Below are 26259 nucleotides of genomic sequence, written 5' to 3' on the forward strand. Positions count from 1 at the left end.
TAGTTCTTGGCTTTATGGCCTTATATGAAGCTATGTCTTGGTAGTGAGGTTGTTCCAAACATCTTGGGGGAACTAACCACAGTTCTTCAATGGATGTAGGGTAGCTCAGATACTTATTTCTTCATGTAATATCATACTCAATTATGTTGAGATCTGGGCTCTGTAGGGGCCATAATATCAAATAATGTCACAGTACAGAGATATTTTCTCTGTTACAATACAGAAGTAATAAAGACAATGATGTCACTGTTCAGTAATCTGTACAGTGATGTTACAGTACAGGGATAATCTATACAGTGATGTCACAGTACAGGGATAATGTACACAGTAATGTCATAGTACAGGAATATAGTACTAAATAATGCACGCAATACTGTCACAGTTCAGATCATACACCCAGTGATGTCACAGTACAAGGGTAATGTTTACAGTGCTGACACATTACAGGCATTATTCACACAGTGATATCACAGTACAGAGATAATAAACAGTAATGTCACATAGGGGCCAAAGAAGACGCTGATATTGAAGTATGCAAATAATCCACACAGTGATGGCTCAGCACAGCATCATAGGATCAGAAAAGAATAATTCCATGTCCTTTGGAAACCAAATAAAACCATGTACAAGTGTTGCACCTTCTTGGTATATGAGCTATACATACGGTCCTGGATAGATCCAGTACTTTATCTTTGCATTGATGTCCTTTTGCTGGGTGTACATTGTGATTTTCCTTATTTCTGTCATTGTAAATAACCAGTCATTATACTGTAGTTATACTGTATCAGTAGATGGGATAGGAGTGTCAGTCCACCTTGTTGTGACCCTGTTTGGTTCATACAAGAAGATGTAAAGCCTGTGACAGGTGACCCCCATAGACTGTTATACCAAGCGTGTCGCCAAAAGCAGATTCGCACTGCAGCTAAGCAACCCCCCCAAAGGGATAATAGGAAAAATAGAACTGGTGCGAGACCAACACATGGCATGGAATATACTGGTAATTTCTGGAAATGTTTGTGCTCCTGTTATTGATATTGATCTTTGCTTCTTCTTATTATATTCATATATTTAGATGTAATGACATAACCGACCTATGTTTAAGGTTCACATGTAGTAAATCCTTCTTTGAAGTCCTATGGGATTTAGCTGTAGGGATGTCTAACTTCATGATCCTTATAACTTTTCCTAACTAACAGAGTGAACTTTAGATTCTATGGAGTTTCTAATAAATGTTTCCTGTGTATGTGACAAGTCTCTATCGCCTCCCTTCCTTTTATTCCTTACAAACTGGGAGATGTAAAGACCTTCCTGCTACATTACATTTACTGGCTGGATCAAGGTTGGAGGAGGCCCCTGTGCAAGACATATGGTGGGCATGAGCACCCCCTCCCTAGTCACAGTGTCAGATAACATGTGGATAAATTAAGCACATATTATGTTAGCAGGTCTCCCACACAGGCTTCCCCAAGCACATATAGCTAACAGTACCTAACTTATAGTTGGACCCCGATAGATAAGGATATAATGTTGAAAAATTAACTCCATGTACGCTTACATGCCGCTGTGCCCCCTCTAGCAAGCTCTGCTTTTGTTTTAACTCCTTATGCCCTTGTTTTTTTAAAAAAAAAAGCTTTAAAAATATGCAAATTAGCCTAAAGGGCTTCAGGCTCCATAGCTGTTAATTGAACCCAGAGCCCCTCAGACTAATTTGCATAATTTTTAAAGCCATTTTTTAATATAAACAAGGGCATGCGGAGCTAAAAGAAGAGCTCACTCCAGCATGTAAGATCCCGATGATAGATGTCCTTTAAGGGTCCATTTATATGGGTCATGTATTGCCAATACAGCGTGTAGGTTCTTGTTTATTTCCACGTACATAGGGGACTTTATGTTGTAGATGTGTTATGATTTAGGCAAATCCAGTTATATAATTACCATATTTGCTTTCTGACAACCAAACCATTTTTTTGCCCCATGAAAGATGCAGACATCTGACTTATAAACGTTTATCTGCTGAGGAGCAGATTTACACCAGCCAATTATTGCGAGCAACTTCAATCCGTCAATCACAATAGGTGATGATGTGACTTGACAATCGTCCTGACGGGTTAACTGAGAGAAGAAGATAACTTAGAAGTGGATCAATGGAAAATGTAAGAAGTTGCCTCCTTATGACAAAGCAATTTCAATTGCCTTATTATATTTATAGACATTATTGAGTCAGTCTCTCTCACTTTTTGGAATCTTTAGTATAAAGAGAAATTTCCTTCCTGTTGTGGAAAATATATATATATTTTTTCTTTTGATTTTTATGTTATCTGCCCTTCTTTGTCTAATCTGGTCAAAAGAAGTATACCATAATCTTGTATTCTCAAAGACAGCCGGGACATGTGTTCCATTCATACAAGATTTATGTCCACAACCCCAGCCGCTTGTCGTACCTTAATATTGGTTACTGTTTGCATGTAAACAGAGCAGACACCGAGTCTCAAGGTGACCCAGGACATGGCTGGGGAGCCGACATGCAATGAAATAGCCAGTTGTTGAATTTTAAAGTATGTGCCCTCAGTGCTCTGTGCGCTCCTGGGAGACACTCACTCCCCATCTGTGCCTCCTTTCTTTTAAACATTACACTGCAATTTTGTACTAAAATCACTGAGCAAGAAGTAGTGCGTAAAACGAAATACATTTCATGAATATGCAGTCATAAAAAATTCCAGACTGACTGAATGTATTCATTGCAGAACACGCAGACATTAGCATTTTCTCTGCATATTTTTTATGTTTTAGTTGGGATTTCAATGAAGGCTGAATTTTTGTGCCATACCCTGGAATTTGCTTTATGGTCCATATTAGATTAGATTTTTGTACATTGTGGTACATACTTCCACCCTCTTCGGAGCAGTACCATCTTTTTTTCTGGGCTTGTGTCAGATATTGCAGTTACTCATTCATGTGATTCCAGTCCAGTGCCTGGGGCAGAACTGCGATGCCAGACACAAGCTGCAGACACCAGAGACACTTCTTCCTTTTTTATGTTTGCCAGGATCCCTTTTTCCCATTATCCTACAAATACTTTAGGCAGCTGGCCTATTCTTTAGTTTTATGAGCGCCGGTCAGTTGTATCCAGCTTGTCCTGTGTCAACCAGTTTAGATTCTGGGAAGGGCAGATCCGGCTATTGCTTAGAAGTGTAGTCTGGATCAGGTATAGTCCTATCCTTAATTGCATAAAAATAGGCGAAATAAGAAGTGGGAGTACAGGCAGTCCTCGGGTTACGTACAAGATGGGGTCCGGAGGTTTGTTCTCAAGTCGAAATTGTATATTTTATAATTGTAGATCCAGACAAAAAAAAAATTTGGCCCCAGTGACAATTTTTTGCTTTAATGGGACCAAGGATTATCAATAAAGCTTCATTACAGACACATTACAGCTGATTATTGCAATCTGGGACTATAGTAAAGCAATTCAGAGAGCTTCATCAGAGGTCAGAGGGGTCTGTCTGTAACTATGGGTTGTCTGTAAGTCGGGTGTCCTTAAGTAGGGGACCACCTGTATCGCTGTAAGCTGTGTATACTTGTTGCACCCACTTGCAAGGGCTCACAAAGGTGATGAATGGGTAATATCTCCATGAAAAGTGTGGCATAACATATCTTTCACTTCAAAGTTACAGCTTCTACAACCCATATACCTGCATGTCCCCCTGTGGTCTGTGCACGGCTAAAGGACCACAAATATAAAATGTTCATTGGTCGTTTACAGATTTTGCTTTCGTTCTCAAGAGCTTTATGCAACCCCTTCTACTTTTCTGTATGGCTCCGTCTTATTCACCACAATTAGACACTACACCAGGGGTGCACAACCTTTATCGGCTGCATGGTGACAACTTCAGGGGGTCACACTAGTAATGAGCACCCTTGTTACACCAAAAACCATGGTACAGCACAAATGCCACCCCAGAAACCAAATACTGCATTTGTACTATAACTTATAGGCCCCAGAGCAGACTACAATACAATTGCTCAAACCCAGCAATAATAAATTATCTGAAGCAGATAATAAAAATAAAGACCCTCCTAGAGCAGAAGTTTAATAATGGAGACCCCCTAAGACAGATTATAGTTCTGGAGACACCAGAGCAGGCTACATTAGTGGAGATCCCATAGGCAATAGCTGAAACCTCACAATAAAGTAGCCAAGGACACATACCTTTGGGGACAGGTGCCAGGGTTCTTCCCTGTATCTTCTAGTCCTGTCCTGCTGATTTCCATGGCTGCTCTCTCTCCCCCTTCTCTGACTACAGTACAGGTAACAGGGGGAGGGGGGATGCTCTCACATTGCTGTGGGGCCCAGCACACAGACAATTTCAGGAGGTTTGCAGTGCAGGCTCGGTACAGCTCTGGAGGAAGCAGTTTCCATGAGGAGCCTGTGCAGTAGGTTATGATTGTAAATAACCGGCTGCCCACAGGGGCTCTGATAGACCCCAGTCCTTTGCCCTGCTTGCTGCCAGCGAGTTATCATTACTTATTATCTGCTGCAAAGGGCCAATTCTAGCCTTTTTGCTGCTCAAGGAGAAAATTTAAATGATGCCTCCCCGCCCATCATAAGTACAAAATCCAAGTAACTAGCCTCAGCAATGGCTACAAGAAAATATATTATCATAATACTACACATATATACAAGAATATAACTACTATAATACTGCCCCCTATGTACAAGACTGGTCCATCCTCCACACAGCCGGTAGCCTTGTTACCTGGTACCTTGTACAATGGAGAAGTCGGCTGGTGCATCATGTGATGATATCAGCACAGGTGAGAGATGGATTTTTATATACAAATACATCTGCTGTAGCGTCCCATGCAGCGGGACCTTGAATGATGACATTCAAGGACAATGATGTCGCATAGCACAATACAGGCAGTCCCCGGGTTACGTACAAGATAGGGTCCGGAGGTTTGTTCTTAAGTTGAATTTGTATGTAAGTCGAAACTGTATATTTTATAATTGTAGATCCAAAAAAAAAAATTTTGGCCCCAGTGACAATTGGAGTTTAAACATTTTTTGCTGTAATGGGACCAAGGATTATCAATAAAGCTTCATTACAGACACCTTACAGCTGATTATTGCAATCTGGGACTATAGTAAAGCATCGAGGGAGCTTCACCAGAGGTCAGAGGGGTCTGTCTGTAACTATGAGATGTCTGTAAGTCGAGTATCCTTAAGTAGGGGACCGCCTGTACTGTGTTCTTACTGCAAACCTGTATTATTGTGTTATTACAGCAGTTCATGGTAAAATCACAGTGTCACTGGGATCTGCAGGATGCAGGGAGTGGCTCGCATGTTGTGCACCCCTACACTACACAATGGGGCACAGTTACTATAAGGGCTTTGCTATGCACTTTAGTCAGACTGTTCACCTTCTTCATGGCTAAAAGGCTTACACAGGTGTTTATGAAGTGTGTGCGCCATTTTTTAAAGATGCACCACAGAAAAGATGATGAACTCTGTTGGACCTGAGCGGGGAAGCGACACATTCATGATTTCAGGTGAATCACCACCGCACGCTGCATTATAGACGGGCATTGCACTTTCAGTGAACTCGAGCGGCATTGTAAGTAAATGTTCCCCAATGTATTAGTTAAATCTGAATACATTTATCTCCACCTTTAGATGGACTCGGGTAGGGTCCATAAAATTCTAGAATTCCCTCTTTTATGTGAAATATGGGCAGTTACCTAGAAAAAAAATCTCCTCTAAAGTATTGCAAAAATGAGCAGCGTCATATTTTGCCTGAGATGAGTCAAGTTTAGAGGCTGATACTAGCTGAGAATTATTAACAAGAGATACAGGAAGTTAAAGAAATGAGTGGAAACCATATTTTTATCTGTAGCTCACATTTCCAAATATGTGAGATACTGCCAGTATCACCAATTCTGTAGCTAGCAAGTCTGATACAGTCTGAAAGATGAGATTCATAATCTCAGGTAAAATATGACTCTTCTCTGCTCATTTTTACATGACTTAAGATTACATCATTTATACGTAAGCGAGATTTCATACAAAAAGAAAATGAATTCTAGAATGGACATTTTCATTCCCTAACTGAGGATACTAGTATTTGATGGAGTAAAATATACATTCTACAGATAGGGAGGAAGCTGCAGCATCAGAATAGATTAGTCAGACTGCACTGCAGAGTTTCTGTCTATGGCCATGATCACAGGCGATCAATCACTGCCAGGCTAGCTCTGCTGGTTTTGTTAAGAAAGGAGCATAACATACTTTATTACGGAGCAGCATTGCAGAATATTAACCATTGGACTCGTATATATGTATTTTTTTTCCAATATTCCTCCCTGTTCATTAATTACTGCCCAGTCCATTTTAATGATTAACTTTTTGTTTGTTATTGGAGTTTTGCTCAAACAGGTTGTAGACCTGATTGTTTTATGGCTCAGACAACTTTGGGATGACCTTATAGGAGGACGAATAGCATGAAATAGGGCGTTTATCATGCCTGATCACTCAACTGCATCTTTTAATATCTCGTTCAGTGCCCTTGGTCCTGATCTAAAAAAAAAAAAAAAAATAGGAAAATGTTGTATATTATTGTGAAGCTGGGAAGAACGTCGGCCCTTTGATATTTTAGTTTATGAAGTCTCAGTTTTCGCTTTCTGTTTGCTGAAGACGTTCCTGACCTGAATCAGTGGTGCTAGCTAATAGATTATCCGAGGTGCCTGAACATGTTCCTTAGATTGTTGATCCAGAACCAGTTTATATTGAGTAATACAAGATAAACGGTGGTTTCACATTTTCCAGTTAGTGTGCTTTATGTCATTACGTGCCTGTATGTCAGGAAGATGACTTATCTCCCATTCACTCACAATCTTCTTGTCCTCTAGATGGGGGAAATGAGGAGCCACAAGAGCGGAGGCAGCACAGTGTAGACTCCCGCCACGGCCGCGCTTCACAAGGTAAGACCTCAAAAGTCATTTTTGGCAGCACGCGACTCTCATTACCTCAGTGTGTATTGAAGTGAAGCGTATGAACTAACCTGCCCTGTTACACCCTCTCCCACGAAGAGAAGTGTAAAAGCCACTTAATAAAGTAACTTTTATATCCTTCTCACCCACTATTGTAGATGTAATTCAATTCTCTTAACCCTCCGATGTTGTTTTCTTTTCTACAAGTACAGTTTCTCCATTTCATTTATGGTCGTGTCCATATTGCTACTGAAATAAAAAATAAAGCAACTTTCTAAAGATTTTAGAGGTATTTAGCATTCACATTGCAGGCCAGTGCATCTCCGTGGTAATAGACTACAAGCTGTCTAGTCAGATCTTGCAATCAATATCGTTTGTATTTGTCACCCACCTTCTATTAATGCTCTGTATGAAAGCTTACAAGTGCTTGTGCATTCAGATGGACGTCTGGGAGGATGTATATGAGGGCGCAAATTTGCAGCCGCATATACGTCCCCTTAAACGGCAATGGCGGCCCGGCAAGGGTACAGTACCGCACATGTCTGGCACCATTCCTAGCCCGTACATGGGGAAAAGGTAGAGCATGCTCTATCTTTCCCCGTGTGTGGCTGTGTCCGTTCTTTTCTCTATGGAGGGGTGAGGGATCACCTCCTTCTCTTATCCAGCGGACAGTGGTATGCATCCGGGCAGGCATTTGGCTGTGTAAATGTACCCTTAGGGTGATGCCACACGTGTCCGTTTTAGCAAGCAGTTTCAGTCCTTTTAAAAACGTATCCGTTTTTGGCAATTTTCCATGCGTTTGGCTGCTTCCAACCTGTTTATCTATTAAGACAAAAACAGTCAAAAACGGATGCGTTTTCAAAAAAAGCCGGTGATTTTTAACAGATGGAAAACGCATGCTAAGAAACTGACTGAAAAGGCCATGTGTGGCATCACCCTTAGGCTCAGTTCACACTACTATTCAGACTTCCGTTTCTAGCTTCTGATTAAAAAAGTAAAAAACAGAAATTAAACGGATGCGTTATAAATCCCATTGAAATCTATGCAATTTTTAATGTAATCCGTGGTCATTTTCCGTTATTTTTCCGTTTTTTTGGACAGCAAAAATGACGACGCTTGAAGTACAATTTTTCCATTTAAAAAAAAAAAAACCTGAATCATAACGAATGATGCCTAAGTGACCATAATGGATAACATTGAGTTATCTTTTACAATGAGGTCAATGGGGACGGATAGTGTAAATTTTTACATTTTTTTAAATAAAGAAAAAGACAGAAATGGTAAATATATAGATTAGATTATAGAAAGAAGTGAGGTATATAGAGAAAGAAAGGTAAGCGGATAGAAATGAGAGATGAATGGGTAAATAAGTACTGTAGATATAAATGAGAGAACAATAGGAAGGTAGGTAGGTAGATAGGGAAGTGAGAGCGATAGGTACTGTTGGTAGAAATGAGACATCTGTAGATGACATCTATTATGAGGGATAAACAGATATTGATATTGACACTGTCATCCGTAATATTCAGTTTTCTTACCGTTTTATTTACCATCTATTTGTAACAGAGGTAAATACATGGAAATCCTGACAGTAGTGTGAACTAAGCCTTACTTGGACTGTACTATCTGTTCACAGGTAGAAGGTCACGGTTTTACTTTTCTGTCCCCATCCATGAACCAGCAGTTCACCCTATTTGGGTTAGCCTTTCTAAATAGGGAAGCATATAAACATATGAATGTTTATAAACATAACATACAATTTCTAAATGAATATTTATTTATTTATTTTCTATAGTTTCAGAAATTCTTCCAACCCAAAAAAACCCATTTTCCTAAAATCCCCCCAAACTACTAGTGTGTTATATCATGGAGATGCATGTGTCTTCATGACCACTGCTTTCAGGCATGAAGGCCCCTGTTCTTGAGATTAGTGGTTGTCCCAGCAGTAAAACCCCAACCAAAAAGAGACTTAAGACTTATCCAGGGGTGACTTTGTAGCTCCTTTGATATGCTGTTATGCAGTAAGGCAAGAAGAGGTTAAAAAGACTGGTTACAAGGACGCAATGTAGAACTAATTTGCAAAATACATGGCGTATATACAAATGCATATTTTGTAAATGCAGGCAATTTGCATAGTAAAGAATACATGCAAATGGCAAGCTATATAGCTAGAAAAGGATATTTAATAGATTTGGCTTGAAATACTGGACAAGTTCTTAAAGAGTCTACCATCTCCACCAAGCATTACAGTCTGCTGGCAGCACATTGTGAAGAGTGTCATTTCCAAATCTCTTTATTATTTCTGTATGTAATGTAATTTCCAGGATATTCTGTGTATAATCTGTATGCTGATGAGGCCGTTGTCCTCATCACCCGAAGCACTGCTATTCCTGCGTGGAGCACTGCCCTCTTCTTCCATCATCCCCCATGTGTCCCACAGTACAAATCCCCTGCTTATATAACTTATGAATGACAGACCCCTGCTCTCCAGACATGCCTCATGTAGGGAATAATTGTATTTCCATTAGTATAACAAGCTTGTCAATTTATCCATACATTTCTAGAATAGAAGTATAACACAACATACACCTAGGCAGAGTTCACACCTACATCTCCATGACATATTCTGGCCCACGTTTATTAAAGCTCCTGCACCAGTTTTTTGTCTGATTTTGCACATTCTTTTAAGTGCAAACTGATTGCACATATTTATATAGTGTAAGACCATGCGCCACATTTTATCATGTAGTATCTGACAGTATTGTGTTGCACGCCCTATGTTAAAGTGTCACTAAAAAAAAGTTGGTGCCCTCTGTCGGAGCAGTGCAGGTGTTCAGGGAGGATGGGTGCCACAATTCATGAATGTGGCGCACCCTGCATACACCACAGGCTAACTGCACCTACAACAGTTTGGACGGTTTTTGATAAAGGTGGGCCTCCGTCTTAAATCTTAGACAACAAAGTCCCTCATGGAGGACTTTTTGTTTCAGCAAAATGATGGCAACCCAATTGAAAATATGATACACTTCTACTCCAATGGGATTTTATGGCCTATTATTGGTGTAGGTTTCCATTATTTTCAGTGTTTTGCTTCTTGTAGTAGGACACAAACCTTACTACAGATCGACAAAATGCCTAAAAAAGGGAATATACTCGAGAATTATTACTAAAATAAACTTACAGAAGTCCAGGTACAGACCCTGAGAAGCTTGTATTGTATTGTAATTTTTAACTAGATTAAAAAATGTGAATTTCTTATCCATATCACATATATTATAAATGACATAACACAGAAAGCTATTTCAATTGTAAAATGTAAGTACATTAACTTCTTATTATATATGATTGATTGATTGATTTCTTGTATTATGTCTTGATTTCCAGACTGCCTTGTTGCAGTAGGAGTTTAATGGATCAGTCTATTCTTGATGATTATTTGTGATAAAATTGAATAAATTTATCTATAAACCGTGTAAATAATGACAGCTGTGAAATGGTTAATTTAAGAAATGGGTAATTCATCAGAATAAGTGGATATTACAAGTACACTCCTGACTTTAGAGCTGTTGTCTAGTTCAGGCTGGATGGATAACCCTCTGGCATGTCTGGTTAATGTGTAAGTGCCGTGATGTCATGATTTTTGTGTTTGCCTCTCTGTATGACTGGTATACAATATACTGCAGACTGCTTCACTTTAAAGCTCCACTATACTGCCACCTAGTGCAATGTTTAGGTACTAGTAACTTTAGATGATAAGGCCCATAGGGCTTAGAAATTTGTTTTAGGCACAAAAAAAGCTAATTTCTATGGAAATAAGTGATCTAACTAGCATGGAAAAAAAGGCCAACCCCGTTCTTACACCCTTATCCTACAAAGTTAGCCTAAATGCACATGATTGTGTGCCTCACACAGGCCAGAAACAAGAACCCCCTCCCCTCTCCATAGGAAGCTCAATCTTTTGCATCTGTCTGGCTCATTCACGGTGCGGTGAGACGCTGTATGTGCGCTTTTTGCACACGGACGTTGTGTGATTTTGGTTGCAAACAACAACGATCACAGTAGAAAATGACTGCCTAATCCGCAAACTTGTGCAGGAATAGGACCTGCTCGGGCAGTCGGCTCAATCATAGGGCAGCAGAAAACACGACTGTAGGCATGAGCCCATAAAAATACATGGAGACATGCTAGCCGCATAAGAAAAGGGCTGGCACACGTCCCCATTGTACGTTTATGTGCATTAGGCCTGTGTGAGGACTCCCCGGCTGTGTCTTCTTTCCTGCCTCCATTGTAACAAGCCAAGGAGTCCAGACAAGCAGGAGCCCTTTATAGGATTCTGTTCGATACATCAATAATTCAGCTAATAGGATGGATAATTAGCCTTATACCGATAATCTATGTAGATGGATTAAGCCTGCTGGAAATGTGTTCTATATGTCAGGACGGTCCTCACACTCGCCTCAAGCAAGGAAAAGCAAACATTGAACCCTATTGATTTTTGCTGTAATCTGTACAGTTCCCAAGATAAATAGTTTAGGTCATAGGAAACTTATGTATTCAGGAAGAATAGACGCTAGAGAGGCATGTACAGGCATAAGACAGTATGTTACAGGCTGATATAACTTTAGGACCCCTTTTGTGTCCAATTCGATATGATCAACCTCATCTCCCGTCAGCCACTCTGTTCCATCTCCTGATCTGGGTAATTGTCAGTTCTGCAGTCAAGATACAGACACTTCCCGGTCTTTATAACGTCAGACTTGGATGTGCGCAGTTCCTCTCTGATAGAGCTGTCACTGAGCAGCATTGATTTTGTCTTTCCCTTTAATCCAAGTCTTGTGAATACAATAGTAAAATTGGTAGTAGAGATGAGGTTATAATAAAAGGAGAAGATTAACCAAGCACTTGGCCCAGTTCCCAGACTGCTGCTATAGCAATGACTTGTCTTATCTTCCACAGAAGAAAGATAGGACTTGTTATTTGTGTACACTCCTCTGTAGTCAATCCATATGTGAAGCTATTTGCCATCACTAAACCTAAAGCCAGGCTGTATACTTATAAATAATCCCACCTAGAAGATGATGCACATACTTTTTTAGTGCAGATGTAAATATATTTACTGCATGTGTTGTCAAAACAGGTTTGTTGGTTATTTAGCAGGTGGTCTCATAAAATGGGAACTTTTTTTCTTTATTTCTAGAACAGATGGTGGTTTATCTGTCAAATAAAAGAAGCTATGAGTCATTATCGTCTTAAGTTTTTTTTGTATTTTTTTTTTAAAGGAAGTTTTGTTTTTAGTTTTCTACATCTATTAAGGCATATGGAGACCCCACAGTGCATGTAATGCATCATGTTACTTGCGTATTGAACTAGACCCACAGAAATCTACTAGTCATTTTGATGACAGGACAGTTTCTTTAGTGGCTTTGGAATGGTGTGACACTTAGCATACTGACCTTTGGGTATATTGACCTCACGTTCTGGACACCACTGCGTTTAAAGAGAACTTGTCACCAGGGACCTCATTTTCACTAAAGACAGGTTGCAGAAGCCCATTATACCTGCATTGCACATATGCCTTTCTGCATTTGCATTACAATATAATTGTGTGTTATAACTTACCTTGCACACTGACAGAATACTCTGTGTAGTCCCAGGGGTTGGACTTTGGTTTGGAGGCAAATGCTTAGAGAAAGCAGAAAGTAGAATTTGCAAAGCAGCTATAAAGGGCTTCCATAGCCTGTCTTTAGTGAAAATGAGGTTCCCTTTAAACATTTCTACACCTTGTTGTATTGAGGAGATATGGAGACTTGAGACCCCTAATAAAAAGCAATCCGATGTTTATTAAGCCCGTAACCTTTTTTATTGTACTGTACTATGTTTTGTATTACATTGGAGAATATTACCATATTCATTGATGATTACTTGTTTTCACCAGGTGGCTCCTCTTCTGAAAACGACTGTGCATTTGATCCGGATTACTCCATCACCCCCCTCCCTGTGACAGAGGGGATGCAACATATTCGTATGATGGAGGGCATGTCCCGCTCACTACCCTCCTCTCCTCTACTCACCCATCAAGCCATCAGTGTGCGACTGCAGCCTGTGAAGAAACTAACCGGTAAGAACAGTTTCTAGCTACCAAGTCTTCTTAGAGGAGAACTCCAGGAAAAAAGTACTTAAAGCCCATTATTGGTCAGGCTTTAAAGACGGGTTAAATTCAGAGATGTACCTGCTCAGATTGGAAAACATGCTTCCGTGCATTATACCTCAGTCTTGGGTGACAGATGGAATTTGAGTCTTTCTGTTTTTTTCATTTCTCTATGTTACATCTAAATTATTGGACCTAAACTTATTTCTTAATCTAACATATGTTTAACACAAAATACCCATGGAGGCCTGAGGATTTTATATAAAGTATGTAAGAAAAATTCAGGCAAAAGGTGGGACTAACTATATGGGTCAGTAGGTATTTATTTGGTTCCAGAAGTAGCTATTAGGATTTCTTTTATCCTAAAAAGATGTTCTAGCTTCTTGAGTTAGGACTTTGACAACTATATGAACTCGCCTGCGGTCTCCATATGCGGTATGGGCAGCCGCCCGAGGCCTTTGGCTTGCGGGGGGCCCTCAACCTCCCATATCCGAGCCCTTTATGAAGATCCGCCATCAGTCTGAAAGAAAATAATCTATACTTACCTTCTGGCTTCTTCTCCCCGACCCCGCGGCTCCATCACTATGACACGGCGGTGTCGTGGCCACGTGAAGTCATAGTTCGCCTCCCGGGCCCTTACACTATGACGTCACACGCCCGTGACACCCCCTTTCAATAGGTCCCTGTTGTGGACAATACATTAAAATGGGGCACTTGGGGTGGGTATTTCATTAAAAGGAGGCCATCTAGGGTGGACATTTCATTAAAAGGAGACCAACTTGGGTGGACATTTCATTAAAGGAGGCCATCTGGGGTGGACATTTAGTTACAGGGGGCATCTGGGGTGGACATTTTAATAAAAAGGGGCATCTGGGGTAGATATTTCATGAAAGGGGGCATATGCTGTAGACATTTCATTATAGGGTGCCATATTGGGTAGAAATTTCTTTAAAAGGGGCATCTCAGGCTTACATTTCATTAAAAGGTAGCATCTGGTGAACATTTCATTAAAGGGGGCATCTCAGGTGGACATCTCATTAAAAGGTAGCATCTGGTGAACATTTCATTAAAGGGGGTATTTCAGGTGGATATTTCATTAAAAGGGCATCTGCTGTGGACATTTCATTAAAGGGGGGCTCTGCTGTGGCCTTTTTAGTAATGAGGAGCAGCTGATGCTGGACATTTTAGCATGTTGGTTTGGACACTAGTCATGTGAACAACCCAGGGCCCATGGGACACTTCATCCGCCACTGGTAGGCTTAGGCCATTGATAGATTGGGTGGAATTTAGACCGCTTTTGGCAGGCAGGTAACAAGGTGTGCAAGTCATAGCTGAAATCTATAGGTCATTTTGGTCTGATCCAATTTCGGTGCACGAGTGCTGCGCCAAAAACCTGGTAAATCCATTGTGTCACATGGTGGATACACTGATCATTAAGACTGGCACATGATGCCCAAATGTTTCCGTTGTTGTTTATCTCTGTTCTCAAGATGTGCTTTAGCTTTCTATTAAGGGAACCTTCTCCTTGCAAATCCTTCATATTTTAGCCACAAGTACTGGAACTATACAATTTTTCTGTAATGGATCTGAAATAATTATATATGTACCTCCGTCTGGCACAATAAGTGTATCTCTATAGAAATACTATCTTCAGGCATGTCCTCCAATAGAGAAGGCCGTAAACCCAGCTATGCTTCTGTGTCTTGTACATCTCAATGACAGTCTCATGAGTTTTACATAAGGTTTCTTAGACTATAGAAGGTTGTTTTCGTTTAGACACATCCGGTCTTCTTTCTATACATGTATAATGCATATATATATATATCTGTATTATGAAGAGCTGCTGAACAGTGTGAGAGACCATTGTGATTCATAGTGAGGTTTACTGACAACGAGCCTTCTCTCCATACATGAATAATGGACGAGCACCGCGTACAGGTCATTATTATATAACATCCTGCAAGACAGCAGTATTAACCCTATCAGGAGAGTGATGGCATACTGGTTCCTGCTAGAGAGTAGTGGCATGTCTGCCTAGTGCATTTTCTGCCCGCCATGGCTACGCTTGTCTCATGATAGCACACAGACTCTTCATATATGGAGAACTGGCTTCCAGTATCCCTGGCACCCTGATCCCTGGCACCCTGATCCCTGGCACCCTGATCCCTGGCACCTTGATCCCTGGCTAGGTGGTGCTGTTTGACTTTTCATTATATTTCTTACAGCTGTATTTGTAGACATCTGTGAATTCTTCACAAACACAAAATGGCTTTAACTCTGACTAGTGCTCATGTTATAAGGCGACTACCGCTGTACGATTCCCAATTCTGTCACCTTAAGAGGTTTAAAGACTTTCCTTATTGAGTTAACTGGTTTGATTGTCTAATGAGGCTCTGCAGGTCTGACTCACACAGCGCGCAGAGCGTTCTGCCTCTCCCAGAGGGGCCCCTACGCCATAAATTTTGCTTTAGGGATCGATGCGGACTCTGCAACCTGCATCTATTGCAGCAAGGCACTGTGTTATGTAAGTGTAGTGCGCGTTACAGGCTTAATGTAGGATTAAAGGGACATCTAGATTAGCAGCAGTGATAGTGGATGTAAACAGCTTCCAGGTAATAAAGTTATAGTAAATGAATTAAACAATCTGGCGTACAGATCCTAGGAGAAACTAGTCCATACAAGCTGCATAATCTATACATACAACAATTTAGAGATTTTTTTTTAATGGATAGTTCTCTGACCCATTCACGTCTATGGAGTAATGCTACTTTAGTATTCACATATCTGTGTGTCCTTTCTGTTTTTTAACATTTCCTTAAAGAGAACCTGTTTATTCACACACCAAAAGTAAATACTTCATTAAAAACACTGAGTAAGAAGAATCATTCCTATACCTAAATGGTGCCTTCCCATGGATGTAATGTTTAAAAATAAGTTTGTAAACTTATATACAACTCAACGGATGTGAGTCCAATGATGGTAATGGGGTCCTGCATGTGCATTGTTTACTGCAGTGCCCTGCCTCCTTGTTCCTGTTTGACAGGTCTCAAGAGATAGGATATGCTGCTCGTATGGAACTAGTACTTTGAGACCGTCGGATAATATTTAACTACAGACATATACAGCTTCTTTTACTTTCACCTTTAGGGGCAGTAGCAAGTTGTACATGGAATGTTGAGAGTGAGACAGAGAAACAGACAGTGGTTGTGTGATTCAGCATTCATGCTACATTATTAAAGGGGTTGTCCGAGTTTAAAAAAAAATATATATGTGGCCGGGAGCGGGGTTACTAAAACAATAAAGCTGTACTTACCTCCCGTTGCCCTCCCGTATCCAGCGCTGCTGTCGCTCCGGTCCGGGGGCCATGTAAACAAACATGGCCGCCGGAGCAGCGCTGCATTCAGCTTCCGGCCGGATGCGACAACCTTCCGGTCCCCATACACAATGCTGTGTATAGGGACGGATAGGCGTACCCGGCCACGGCCGGCCGGAAGCTGAATCCAGCGCTGCTCCGGCGGCCATGTTTGTTTACATGGCCCCCGGACCGGAGCGACAGCAGCGCTGGATACGGGAGGGCAGCGGGAGGTAAGTACATCTTTATTGTTTTAGTAACCCCGCTCCTGGCCACATATTTTTTTTTTTTTTAAACTCGGACAACCCCTTTAACCACTTCCTCAGAAGGGTAGGGGTTTTGAGGGACTGACTATGTGAAGAGAAATCAACCTCTTCAGAGAGTTAAATGTCTCTTATTCATGAGGGGGGACGGTTTAGCGTCAGCGTCCAGTGTCAGCGTTGGTAAGGAGTTGGGATATACAGACAGTATACTACAGCTCCCTGCCTCCATAACAGGAACAGAGGACTTTGATAAAAGTCTAGTAGTGAGGGCCCTGCTGGCAAGCGCTTACAGTCTGAGGATGAAGGGGGTGACACAAGAGGTATAAGAGCTTTTATAATGGTCCAGCCATTCTTTATGTATTATCTAGTATATTTTGATAAGCAATCAAATATCATATCACTACTTTCCAAACAAGTCAAAATGCGTTTGTGTCTGGTGTTTTGCCTGATGTATTGAAACAATGGGTAGCACATGTCCAAATACTAAGTTTGTCTGCATGAGGTCTAGGGCTGCACATTTGCATTGCGTTTAACATTGCAATTCAAACCCAGCAGGGAGGAGTATTTTCCAATCTCATATACTTTTAGACATAACGGCTTGTGATTGGGAACGAGTACACTAGTTTTGCTGGTAAATAGTGCAAAATACGATGTGCTTGTTCCCAATCACAAGCGTTTTAGTCTAATTATATATTTGATCAGGAGAAACTCCTCCCTTATGCACTTGATTTGCATAATTGTTATAACTGTGTGTTGCCAATATCATGGCATATATCGTGGATTATATAAAAAAGAAGTTTGGAGAAGAAGGATTCCTCTTTAGCATGTAAGTAGGACTAGTCTACCATCAGTGAAACTGAAGGTTTGTGTCCTTTAAAGGGGTTGGCCTTATGACCTCATGTTTTTTATAATATGTGTGTAGGGGTCAGGATATTGGTAACTTTACAATTTACATCAATTAAATGTTTTACTCTGTTTCCTTAATATGTAAAGTGAAGTCTAAACAGCCAGACATTCCTGACCATAAAATGGCAGCCGATGGAGGGTCATGTCATCTCTATCTGTCCATGATCAATCACCCTGCCAGGACCTTATGATAGTATTTGTGATATAAGATTAAGGTCCTGGCTGGGCAATTGTTCAGATAGGAGCACATGACCCTCAATCTGCTGCCATTTTATGGACAGGAATATCTGAGGTAAAAATGAGGTAAAAGACAGGAGGCTTCACTTTACATATCACGAAAGAAGAGTAGAACTATTAATAGGTGTATATTGGTAAATTACCTAATATCCTGACCCTGACACTTAGGCTACATTCACACTGACGTGTGCCCGCCATACCGTAGCACGGCAATCACACGTCGGTGCCAGGGAGATGAGGAGCAACATTGTTCCATAGAGGAACATTGCACACGGCGCCGTATTCCAGGAAAAGATAGGACATGTCCTTGCCTTCTCATGGCTACAGAACAGTATGGTGCCGTCGTGCGCCCATTTCCATGTATGGGGGACGTATATACGCCATATATATGTCAGCCGTATATATGTCCCCCTATACGATCATGTGAATGCAGCCTTGCACACACATTACAATAACATGAGGTAAAGTGGCCAACCCCTTTAAGAGGCTCTGTATGCATTACTATGGCGGTCTGTGTGCAGTTCCGAGGCGTTGGCAGCACAGTCCTTACAATAAGATGAGATGAATCTATAGTTAAAACTGAGTGTAACCCAAGAGCTTCTGCATGGCTTATTGAGTATTCTGTCCGTGGCCTCAGCCGAGTAGCAGGCTTCGCACACAGCGCAGGTTGGTGGAGATGTGCGAGGAATTAGCAAGACCTTCCCTGTTCCAGAGCGTCAGAGTCAGGAGGAGTGACGTGCTGCTTTCTAGCGTGGCGGCTAGCTGTGGGTCCCAATGACGTGCATGGGGGATGTTCTGACTGCTATAGTACCAGGCACACAGACCCAGTGCTAGTACAACCTCTGCCATGCTTATCTAGCAGAGATCAGACACAAGCCAGACATGTCTGATGATCAGATTTATATACCATCGCAGCTTGTATTAAACCCTCCAGGCTGTAAGTTGGAGACATGCAAATCACTTTATGAGACGTAAGACGAGCACAGCTTGGACTAGGCCGGCCTGTTTTCCTTGTTTGTTAGCTTTTATTCCAGGATGGGAGCCTGGGAATAAAGAGCTGTCTTGTTAACATTCATGTATCCTGACACACATGCTGATGTGAGGATCTGTGGAGGTGATTTGTACTCTAGTATTTCCATACACTTCTATCAATTTTCAGTACAACCGGCCATGTCGAACCTCCACAGTTTTTCCACTGTCATTTTGAGGGAAAGATTTTCTATTGATTCAAAATCTGCTTTTCTATAAATTTTTGTAGAGTTAGTTCCTTCTCCATTTAATTTATTTTGCACTTACAGGGGTTCTCCACTGACATACAAGATAGCCGCTATCCACAGGATAAGGGCTAACCTGCTGATCTTGATAATGGGGGTCCGTTGTATGCCCAACCTAGTAGCCTGAGATGAATAGAGCAGCCGGTGCATGCACGACTGGCTATTCTCCTCATCTCGTGCTATGACCGGGGTACAATGGACCCATCACTGAGACTCCCACCAATCCTGTGGATAAGAGCAAACAGAGGATTAAAGGTATGGCTGCTTTCTTCTAAGAACCGCTCCCCTCCTGGGTAATGCGTGGTATTGCAACTAAACTTCATTCATCTCAGTACCAGCACAAACCATGGTCAGATATGTATGAAGCTGGTTTTGGAAGAAAGCAGCCATGATTTTCAACCACTGGACAACCCCTTTAAAGAGCAGTCCATGTTCTTGTTAAAAATGGAAACATGTTTTTCTCATCCAGGGGTTACCGATGAAAACATATTAGCCTCTTCCCATCCACTGATTATTTGGTAAAATTGGAAGCACATCAAGTGTCCTTTCACTGTTTATGTGTGTATGTATGGATGTGTGTGTACATATCTATATAGGAGATATTTCAATACGTTTCCCCAAAAGATATTGGCTAAGTGCGTTCTTTACTGGACAGAATCTGTAAGTATTCACTTTTTCATCCGATATTGATGGCCTACCCTACAAATATGATCCATGAAATCCACAAATTATAATGAAAAAAAATTGTTTTTTTTACTCATTGAATCCAGATGGATTTGAAAAGGCTGTATGTTTCACACTTTTTAGGGTACTTTCACTCCTACATTATGCCGTCCATGGTATGCATATATTGGGAGGATTCCCCAACGTCTCCTTACAGAGCATGGCAGCAGTGTTATCCCATTGCATGCTCATACAGTGGGATACTTACTCATATTCAGCTCCCACTCCTCTGAAAGCTACAGGAGGGGTTGACATCGGCAGCAACAAATCACTGGCAACTGGTGTCCGACAAATGACATAAATATCCATATTTGAACAGTTACATCACTGGGGAAAGACCCACAGTGTGCACTCAGTTGAGGCTTGAGATGGATACTATACAGTGGCATCTCCCATAGCTTTTAATGGCCTCCAATGAGCACATACTGTTTTATCCAGCAGGAAGCAGGATGATATAGCGCAGTCTGCTTGGCTTTTTCATTCAGTGTTTCCTTCTGAACGCATCATATACTGAGCAGATGGAGGCAAAAGGATGTCCATAGATACGTACAATGTGTATGCCAGGAACTTTCCTAGTGTATACGTGGAACATGTCCAAAAAACATGATCTGAATACAGCCTTATTTTTTTACTCTACTGCCTTTTTCATGTTTATGGGTGCAGCCATTGTGTCTGAAATGATATCAGCATTTAGAGATGCACTTTACAGCAGCCCCTAGGATCATAGGCACCAATAGTGTAGAAATGTTCACTGAGAGAGTTTTCTCCTCTGTGATAATGTATAGTCATATGAGGTTGCATATAGCCAGTGCCACTGCACTAAGTTTTTTAGCTGGTTCTTCAAGTCATGTGTACAGAATGCTTCTTGATCTTGATACTTCTCTCCTATCTGCTCGATGACAATTTTGTTTTATCTCCAAATTAATGTCCCTGGCTGTAGTGGATCTTCACACTACAGGAACTCAGAGAACAGTTTGGGGAGAAAGGAGGGGGAGAGAGAAGCAAAAATAGTACAGGAGTGGGTGGAGGGAGGAGAGCGTTTTATAAGCGAGAGGTGGGGTCCCTGCGACATAGATGAATGCAGAGTCACGGTTCTTTTATATGTTGCCAGGCGTTTCATTTCAGGTGTTGCCGAATTACACATTTGCAACCTTCATCATGAGTTAGTTTTTTTTGTTGGCAGCATGCATACATTTATATATGCAGACACAGGTGTGGGCCTACATCACTGGCCCTGGGGCCTACACACACCTTCCTAAATGATGGGAGATCCAAGTCTGCACCAGGAGGATCTGGCAGACTCCCATTCATACCTGATTCCTATGTTGAGCGCCATTTTTCTGGCTGCTGAATAATGTAGGAAGCCGCTGCCTCTGAATGGAGCCGCTGTCAGTAAGGAGGGGGCCTCAGTACTTTATTCATGCTTGCAGGCAGAATTTTTAGGTGTGTCAACACCCTTAAATTATCAGTGTGATGTATGTGAAGGAGAGGCAGGTGTGGGTCAATGAACAATCTCTAGGGATGAAATAAACTTTCCTGTTAGTTGAGTTTCCTTGTCTCCCCATTCCGTCACCTTCTCATACCCAGCCGTCATTCCATTGTTTTCATTGGGATGTTATTATTCATTACAGGAGGATCCCGTTCTCTTAGGTGCTGCTAATTACACTAACTGCGGGGTAATTAAGAAGGAGCTGGCTGTAAATTTCTTTTGATGTAATTACCGATGTATACAGTGACTTTAGCTTCATTGTGCTTAGGATTTCTTAATTAAGGCAAAGTCCCTATGGGAAGCTGAATTCCTCCGGTCACAGATAGAGCTCTGTGATGTGCTTTGTCTCACTCATTCGGCCTTCAATAATTGATTGTCATAAATAAGACCAGGACACAACATCTACTAGCCATTATCGATTGTTTGTTTGGTCCCAGGTTAGGAGTGTTGGTGGCTACATCTCCTTCTTAACATCAGTAAAACCAGAACTGTATAGATGTACAAGAAGCACCTGAAGTTCGATGGGAACCTTTAAAGGGACTTTGTCAGGTGGGGTATGAAATGTCCCCTTAGAATCCCCTTTTTTATGGGAAATCTCACTAGTTTACAAGTAATATGTTTCTTCCAGTAAAAATGAGGAGAGAAGAGTCATTCAGTGCCTGAGATAAGTCACTTTTGGAATCTAGAAGGGGACCATCACTTAAGATGACCCTACATTCTGTTCTGTAGTACCTAGAGCCATGATTTTGGTGTCATATTAAAGAATCTCCTCTTTCAAATCACACCAGGCTTGTCATTCTGTGAGCCACAGAACTGGAGATGCAGAAAGTTATTGATGAGACAGTAATTGTATTTTTATCTGCAGCTCACATTCTCTATTATACCTGTAATGGTCTGTATCTCCAGTTCTGTAGCTCACAGAAACACAAGCCTGATAGGGTTTGAAAGATGATATTCTTATCTTTAATTCTGGTAAAAGCATGGTAACTGAGGCTTAAGTGACACCACAAACACAGCCTCTAAAAGTGACACTCTTCGGTAACTGACGAGCTCTAACATAAAAATGTGAATGCTAGAATGGACATTATATACCCTACCCGAGGATCGTGGTAGTTTAGTGGGGTACAAGTTGGTGACTGCATCTCTTTCACCCAGCACAATCGGGTGAGGCTGGTACTGCAGTCTTACTGCATGAATCTGTGAATGACTTCACTGAATGCAGGGGTCACAGCACAACGTATAGAGGACCTACACTTTATTAACACGCATTTACTGGTTTACCATCAGTGGGCGAAAGCCTCCATCACTCCTGCTGAATAATTTACTAAGTGCAGTGTTACAGCAAAATGAGACATGGAAGGTTTATGACCTCAGAGAAATGAGGAGTGTAACCGCGCGCAGTGAATCGTGTGCAGCGAGGTATTAATCCGCTCTCGCTTTATTGCTGTTGTATTGTTTGTCTTCTGTCATCCTCTCACCCACACCCTTTTTTTATAAACTACTGGCGCAAGAGCGCTTTCTATTACGTAGGGCTCTCTGTATTACACATCAAGTGCCGCACTCCATTTGTTTAGTGTCAATTGTGTTTCGCTTTCTTTTAGTTTGCTTGTGCTTTGTTATGTAACTAATATGATGGCAGGAAGAAGAATCCAACAAGTTAAATCTTTTATCCTGCCATGTTAGAGATGTACGTAACCCAAAAGCGTGTTTATTACATAATTGCCTTCATGTTATAAAAGGTCAGTAGTTTCAAACGGGACCTGTCAAGCAATTTTTGCTAAAATTCTGCATCGTGGCTTTCCCTTTTTATTTAGCATAAATTATAAAGTTGATTTTAGAAGAAAGGAGGATTACCACAGTCACAGTGCCTATGATGGTAGATGTCCTCTAAAAGATTGCATAAAAAATATCTTATCAGAATAGTCCCTGAGCATTGCTTTGGGTCTCCACGCCCAAGAAACTTTTTCTTTATCAAAAATATATCAATTGTTACAAGTATTTTAGGCAAAACATAATCACCCGAGTGTGAATGACCATATAATCCAGCGTGAACTCGAGGGAGACGGGCTGAGCACACCATGTAGTTACTCCATTAAGGAGGACGGCATCCAGCACATCATGTCCGCCTCTTCTTCAGACATGTGGAGTAATGGAGTAACTACATGGTGGGCTCAGCCCGTCTCCCTCGAGTTCACGCTGGATTATATGGACTGTCATACTGATTATGTTTTGCCTAAAATGCTTGTAACAATTGATATAATTTTGATAAAGAAAAAATGCTTAATAGCAAATAACAGCGTGGTGAACGCTTCATCTGTACTTTAAGGACTAATGATACTGTTTGCACATGTATTTGTGAAGTGTCTGCACCAGTTTCACTGCTGCACTGTGTCCAAGAAAACTGAAAAAAAATTGCACCTAAAGAGAGGTGCGTTTACTGCTTATTCAGCGTTTGCGCCACATTTATTACTGACGTGGGACACAATTCTGTCTGCGCCACAATTCTGCTGCATGAACAAAGTGCACCCAAAAAAATGGTGCACGGTTCCATAGCAGTGCAGGGGGCACCAGATTATAGAAGACCGTTCACCAGTTTTGATAAATCTGCACTCTCCACAGGCACACTGCAAATAGTGAAGTTTGTACTAGTTTTGATAACTGTTGGCCAATGTGTTAGTCTGCATAATTTTTATACCTCTATAAGGGTGATGCCACACGTGATGTTTTGAACTCGTTTTTGGCCCGTTTTTAAGCAGTCTATCAAAAAACGGACCAGCGTTTTGACCAATTTGAATTAAGATAATTGGTCAAACCTTTCAAAAACGAATGCATTTTCAACACATGCGTTTTTTGATGGACTGCTTAAAAACCGGCCAAAAACGCGTTCAAAACGACATGCGTGGCATCACCCTAAATGACTGAAGCTACCCAGCCATACATGTACTCCTATGGGGAACAGAAGAGTCACTTTCTGATTTTGTACCTATTATACTCTTTTATAATGGTAAAAAAGTCATTGAAAGTCACAACGTAGATATGGACAAGGCCTACCCAGTATATGACTGCCACTGTTTGAATTAACACGAATAGGCTGGGTTCACACAGTTTGGTTGGAATACGCTTTGAAACGCCTCCCTGGACAATTTTCAACTACAACAATTGCGTCCACTAAACAGCAACATGTGTTTTACCTTGTTAGAATATCCTACGGATGATCAGAAAAGCTGCAGTGCACTGCATTTACCTCAGTTTTGTATACGGTACATTGGCCAGAAAAGGCAGGCCAGGCCACTGCAGTGAATAGATATTTTTTTTTGGTTTCTATGGTTATTTTTGAAAACACAGACTTGCTTCTATACAAAACCTAAAAACCTACTACCTGCACCTAATCACGTAAAAACTCTCTGATACCGTTCTCCTAATGGCACATCTGGTGGCTTCATCCAGAAAATGTTCTTTGAAGTGACCTGCAAAGTCGAGCTCTCCTCTCCTAGAACGCCTTCTTCACTTTGATTGATTTCTCTCTGTCATGGGATGTCACTAGCCGTCTCTCCTGAAGGACGCAGGGCTCTACTTAAACAACATATACCATCAGTTTATTGATGTGTAAGAAGTTGCTGAGGAACTATGCTCCTCAAGACTTCTTTACCATAACTTTATAAACATAGATTCCGCTAATGAATAGTTACAAAAATTATGAAAATCAGCCTGGGGAACTTTGGCTACGTCACCGGAGCACCTCAGAGTGACTTATCATCATTTAGTCACTCCCCTGTATGATACAAGTCTCGCCTGGTTCTGCCCGTCCACATTGCTGGCGGACAGGACTTGTATGGTAACCGGGAGTAAATAAAGACGATATAGCTGCAATTTTTGGCGGTTCCCTAGTGATTGCGATTATTTCAGTACTTGCACTGGTGTCCAAGTCCGGATAAATCTCCCCCAATGTTTCCATTTTTTTTTTTTTTTTTTAAAAAGGAGGAGAACGAAATAAGGCTTCTCTGCTTACACAACGAAAGTTAGTTGGTGAGATTTGTTTAAGTTAACCAGTCACCTTAAAAATGTAGTATAATCTGTGGGCAGCATGTTATCGAGCAGGAGGATTGATATACCATTTAGCAGGAAAGAAATTGGTACCATACAATCAGACACGAAGGGTTGTTGATCACTTATAGCTCTGTCTTCATGACCGGATAGCTGTTTTGAAAGGGGTTTTCCCACAAAACAAGTTCACCCCGTTCTTTTGATCTGTGGGGGTCTCATCACTGAGACCCCCACGATGAGCAAGTTAGGCCCTATCTTGCAGATAGGGCCTAACTTATTTTGTGGGAAAGCCCTTTAATCTTAGAAAAAAAGCTAACATAAAATAAATGTAGAGGATGCAAAGCCTTGTTCACATTTGGTACGCAATGGGAAGTAGTTACTTCTCATCGCACATGCATTTACACCTAAACCATGCTTCCCAACTGTCCCGGATCCAGCGGGACAGTCCTGTTTTTCAGGCTCTGTCCCTCTCGGCGAGAGGTATGCCCTGTGACCTCTGTGTCCTGGGCACCATGTGCCTTGTTCCCTCCTAGAAAAGTGGGGGGGAAAGTAAAGCGCTGTGGAATTTGATGGAGCTATATAAAAAAAAAAATATTATTATAAAGGGAGGATAACAATAAAGAGGGGGGTTATAGGTTGCTGAGTTGCATTAGAGGATATTGGATAGGTCCTTTGGGGGATGGCCACAGGACGTGTGCATTACACTACGTGTGGCCCGTTAAGGTATATTATACCATGTTTGGGGCGGGCATAGGGTGGGACAGTGGGTGTGCGTAAGGGAAATGGGAGGGTGTTTTTGTCCGTCTTTCTCAAGCCCAAAAGTTGGGAGGTATGCCTAA

General features: G+C 41.3%; 1 protein-coding gene across 8 annotated transcripts in view; it reads left to right on the plus strand.

Moving 5' to 3' along the window:
* Positions 1-26259, plus strand: part of TANC2 (tetratricopeptide repeat, ankyrin repeat and coiled-coil containing 2) — a 269159-nt gene that overhangs the window by 179319 nt on the left and 63581 nt on the right. For 7 of the 8 annotated variants that reach the window (XM_072111162.1, XM_072111165.1, XM_072111166.1 and 4 more), the window contains 2 exons: positions 6904-6975; positions 12920-13102. In XM_072111162.1, coding sequence (XP_071967263.1) covers positions 6904-6975; positions 12920-13102 — 255 coding nt within the window. Of the gene's footprint in view, positions 1-6903; positions 6976-12919; positions 13103-16636; positions 16718-26259 lie in introns of those variants that run through there. The other variant, XM_072111172.1, reaches the window with a different exon arrangement.

The sequence above is a fragment of the Engystomops pustulosus genome, chromosome 6 (genome assembly GCF_040894005.1).
Source record: "Engystomops pustulosus chromosome 6, aEngPut4.maternal, whole genome shotgun sequence".
NCBI classification, from domain to species: Eukaryota; Metazoa; Chordata; class Amphibia; order Anura; family Leptodactylidae; genus Engystomops; species Engystomops pustulosus.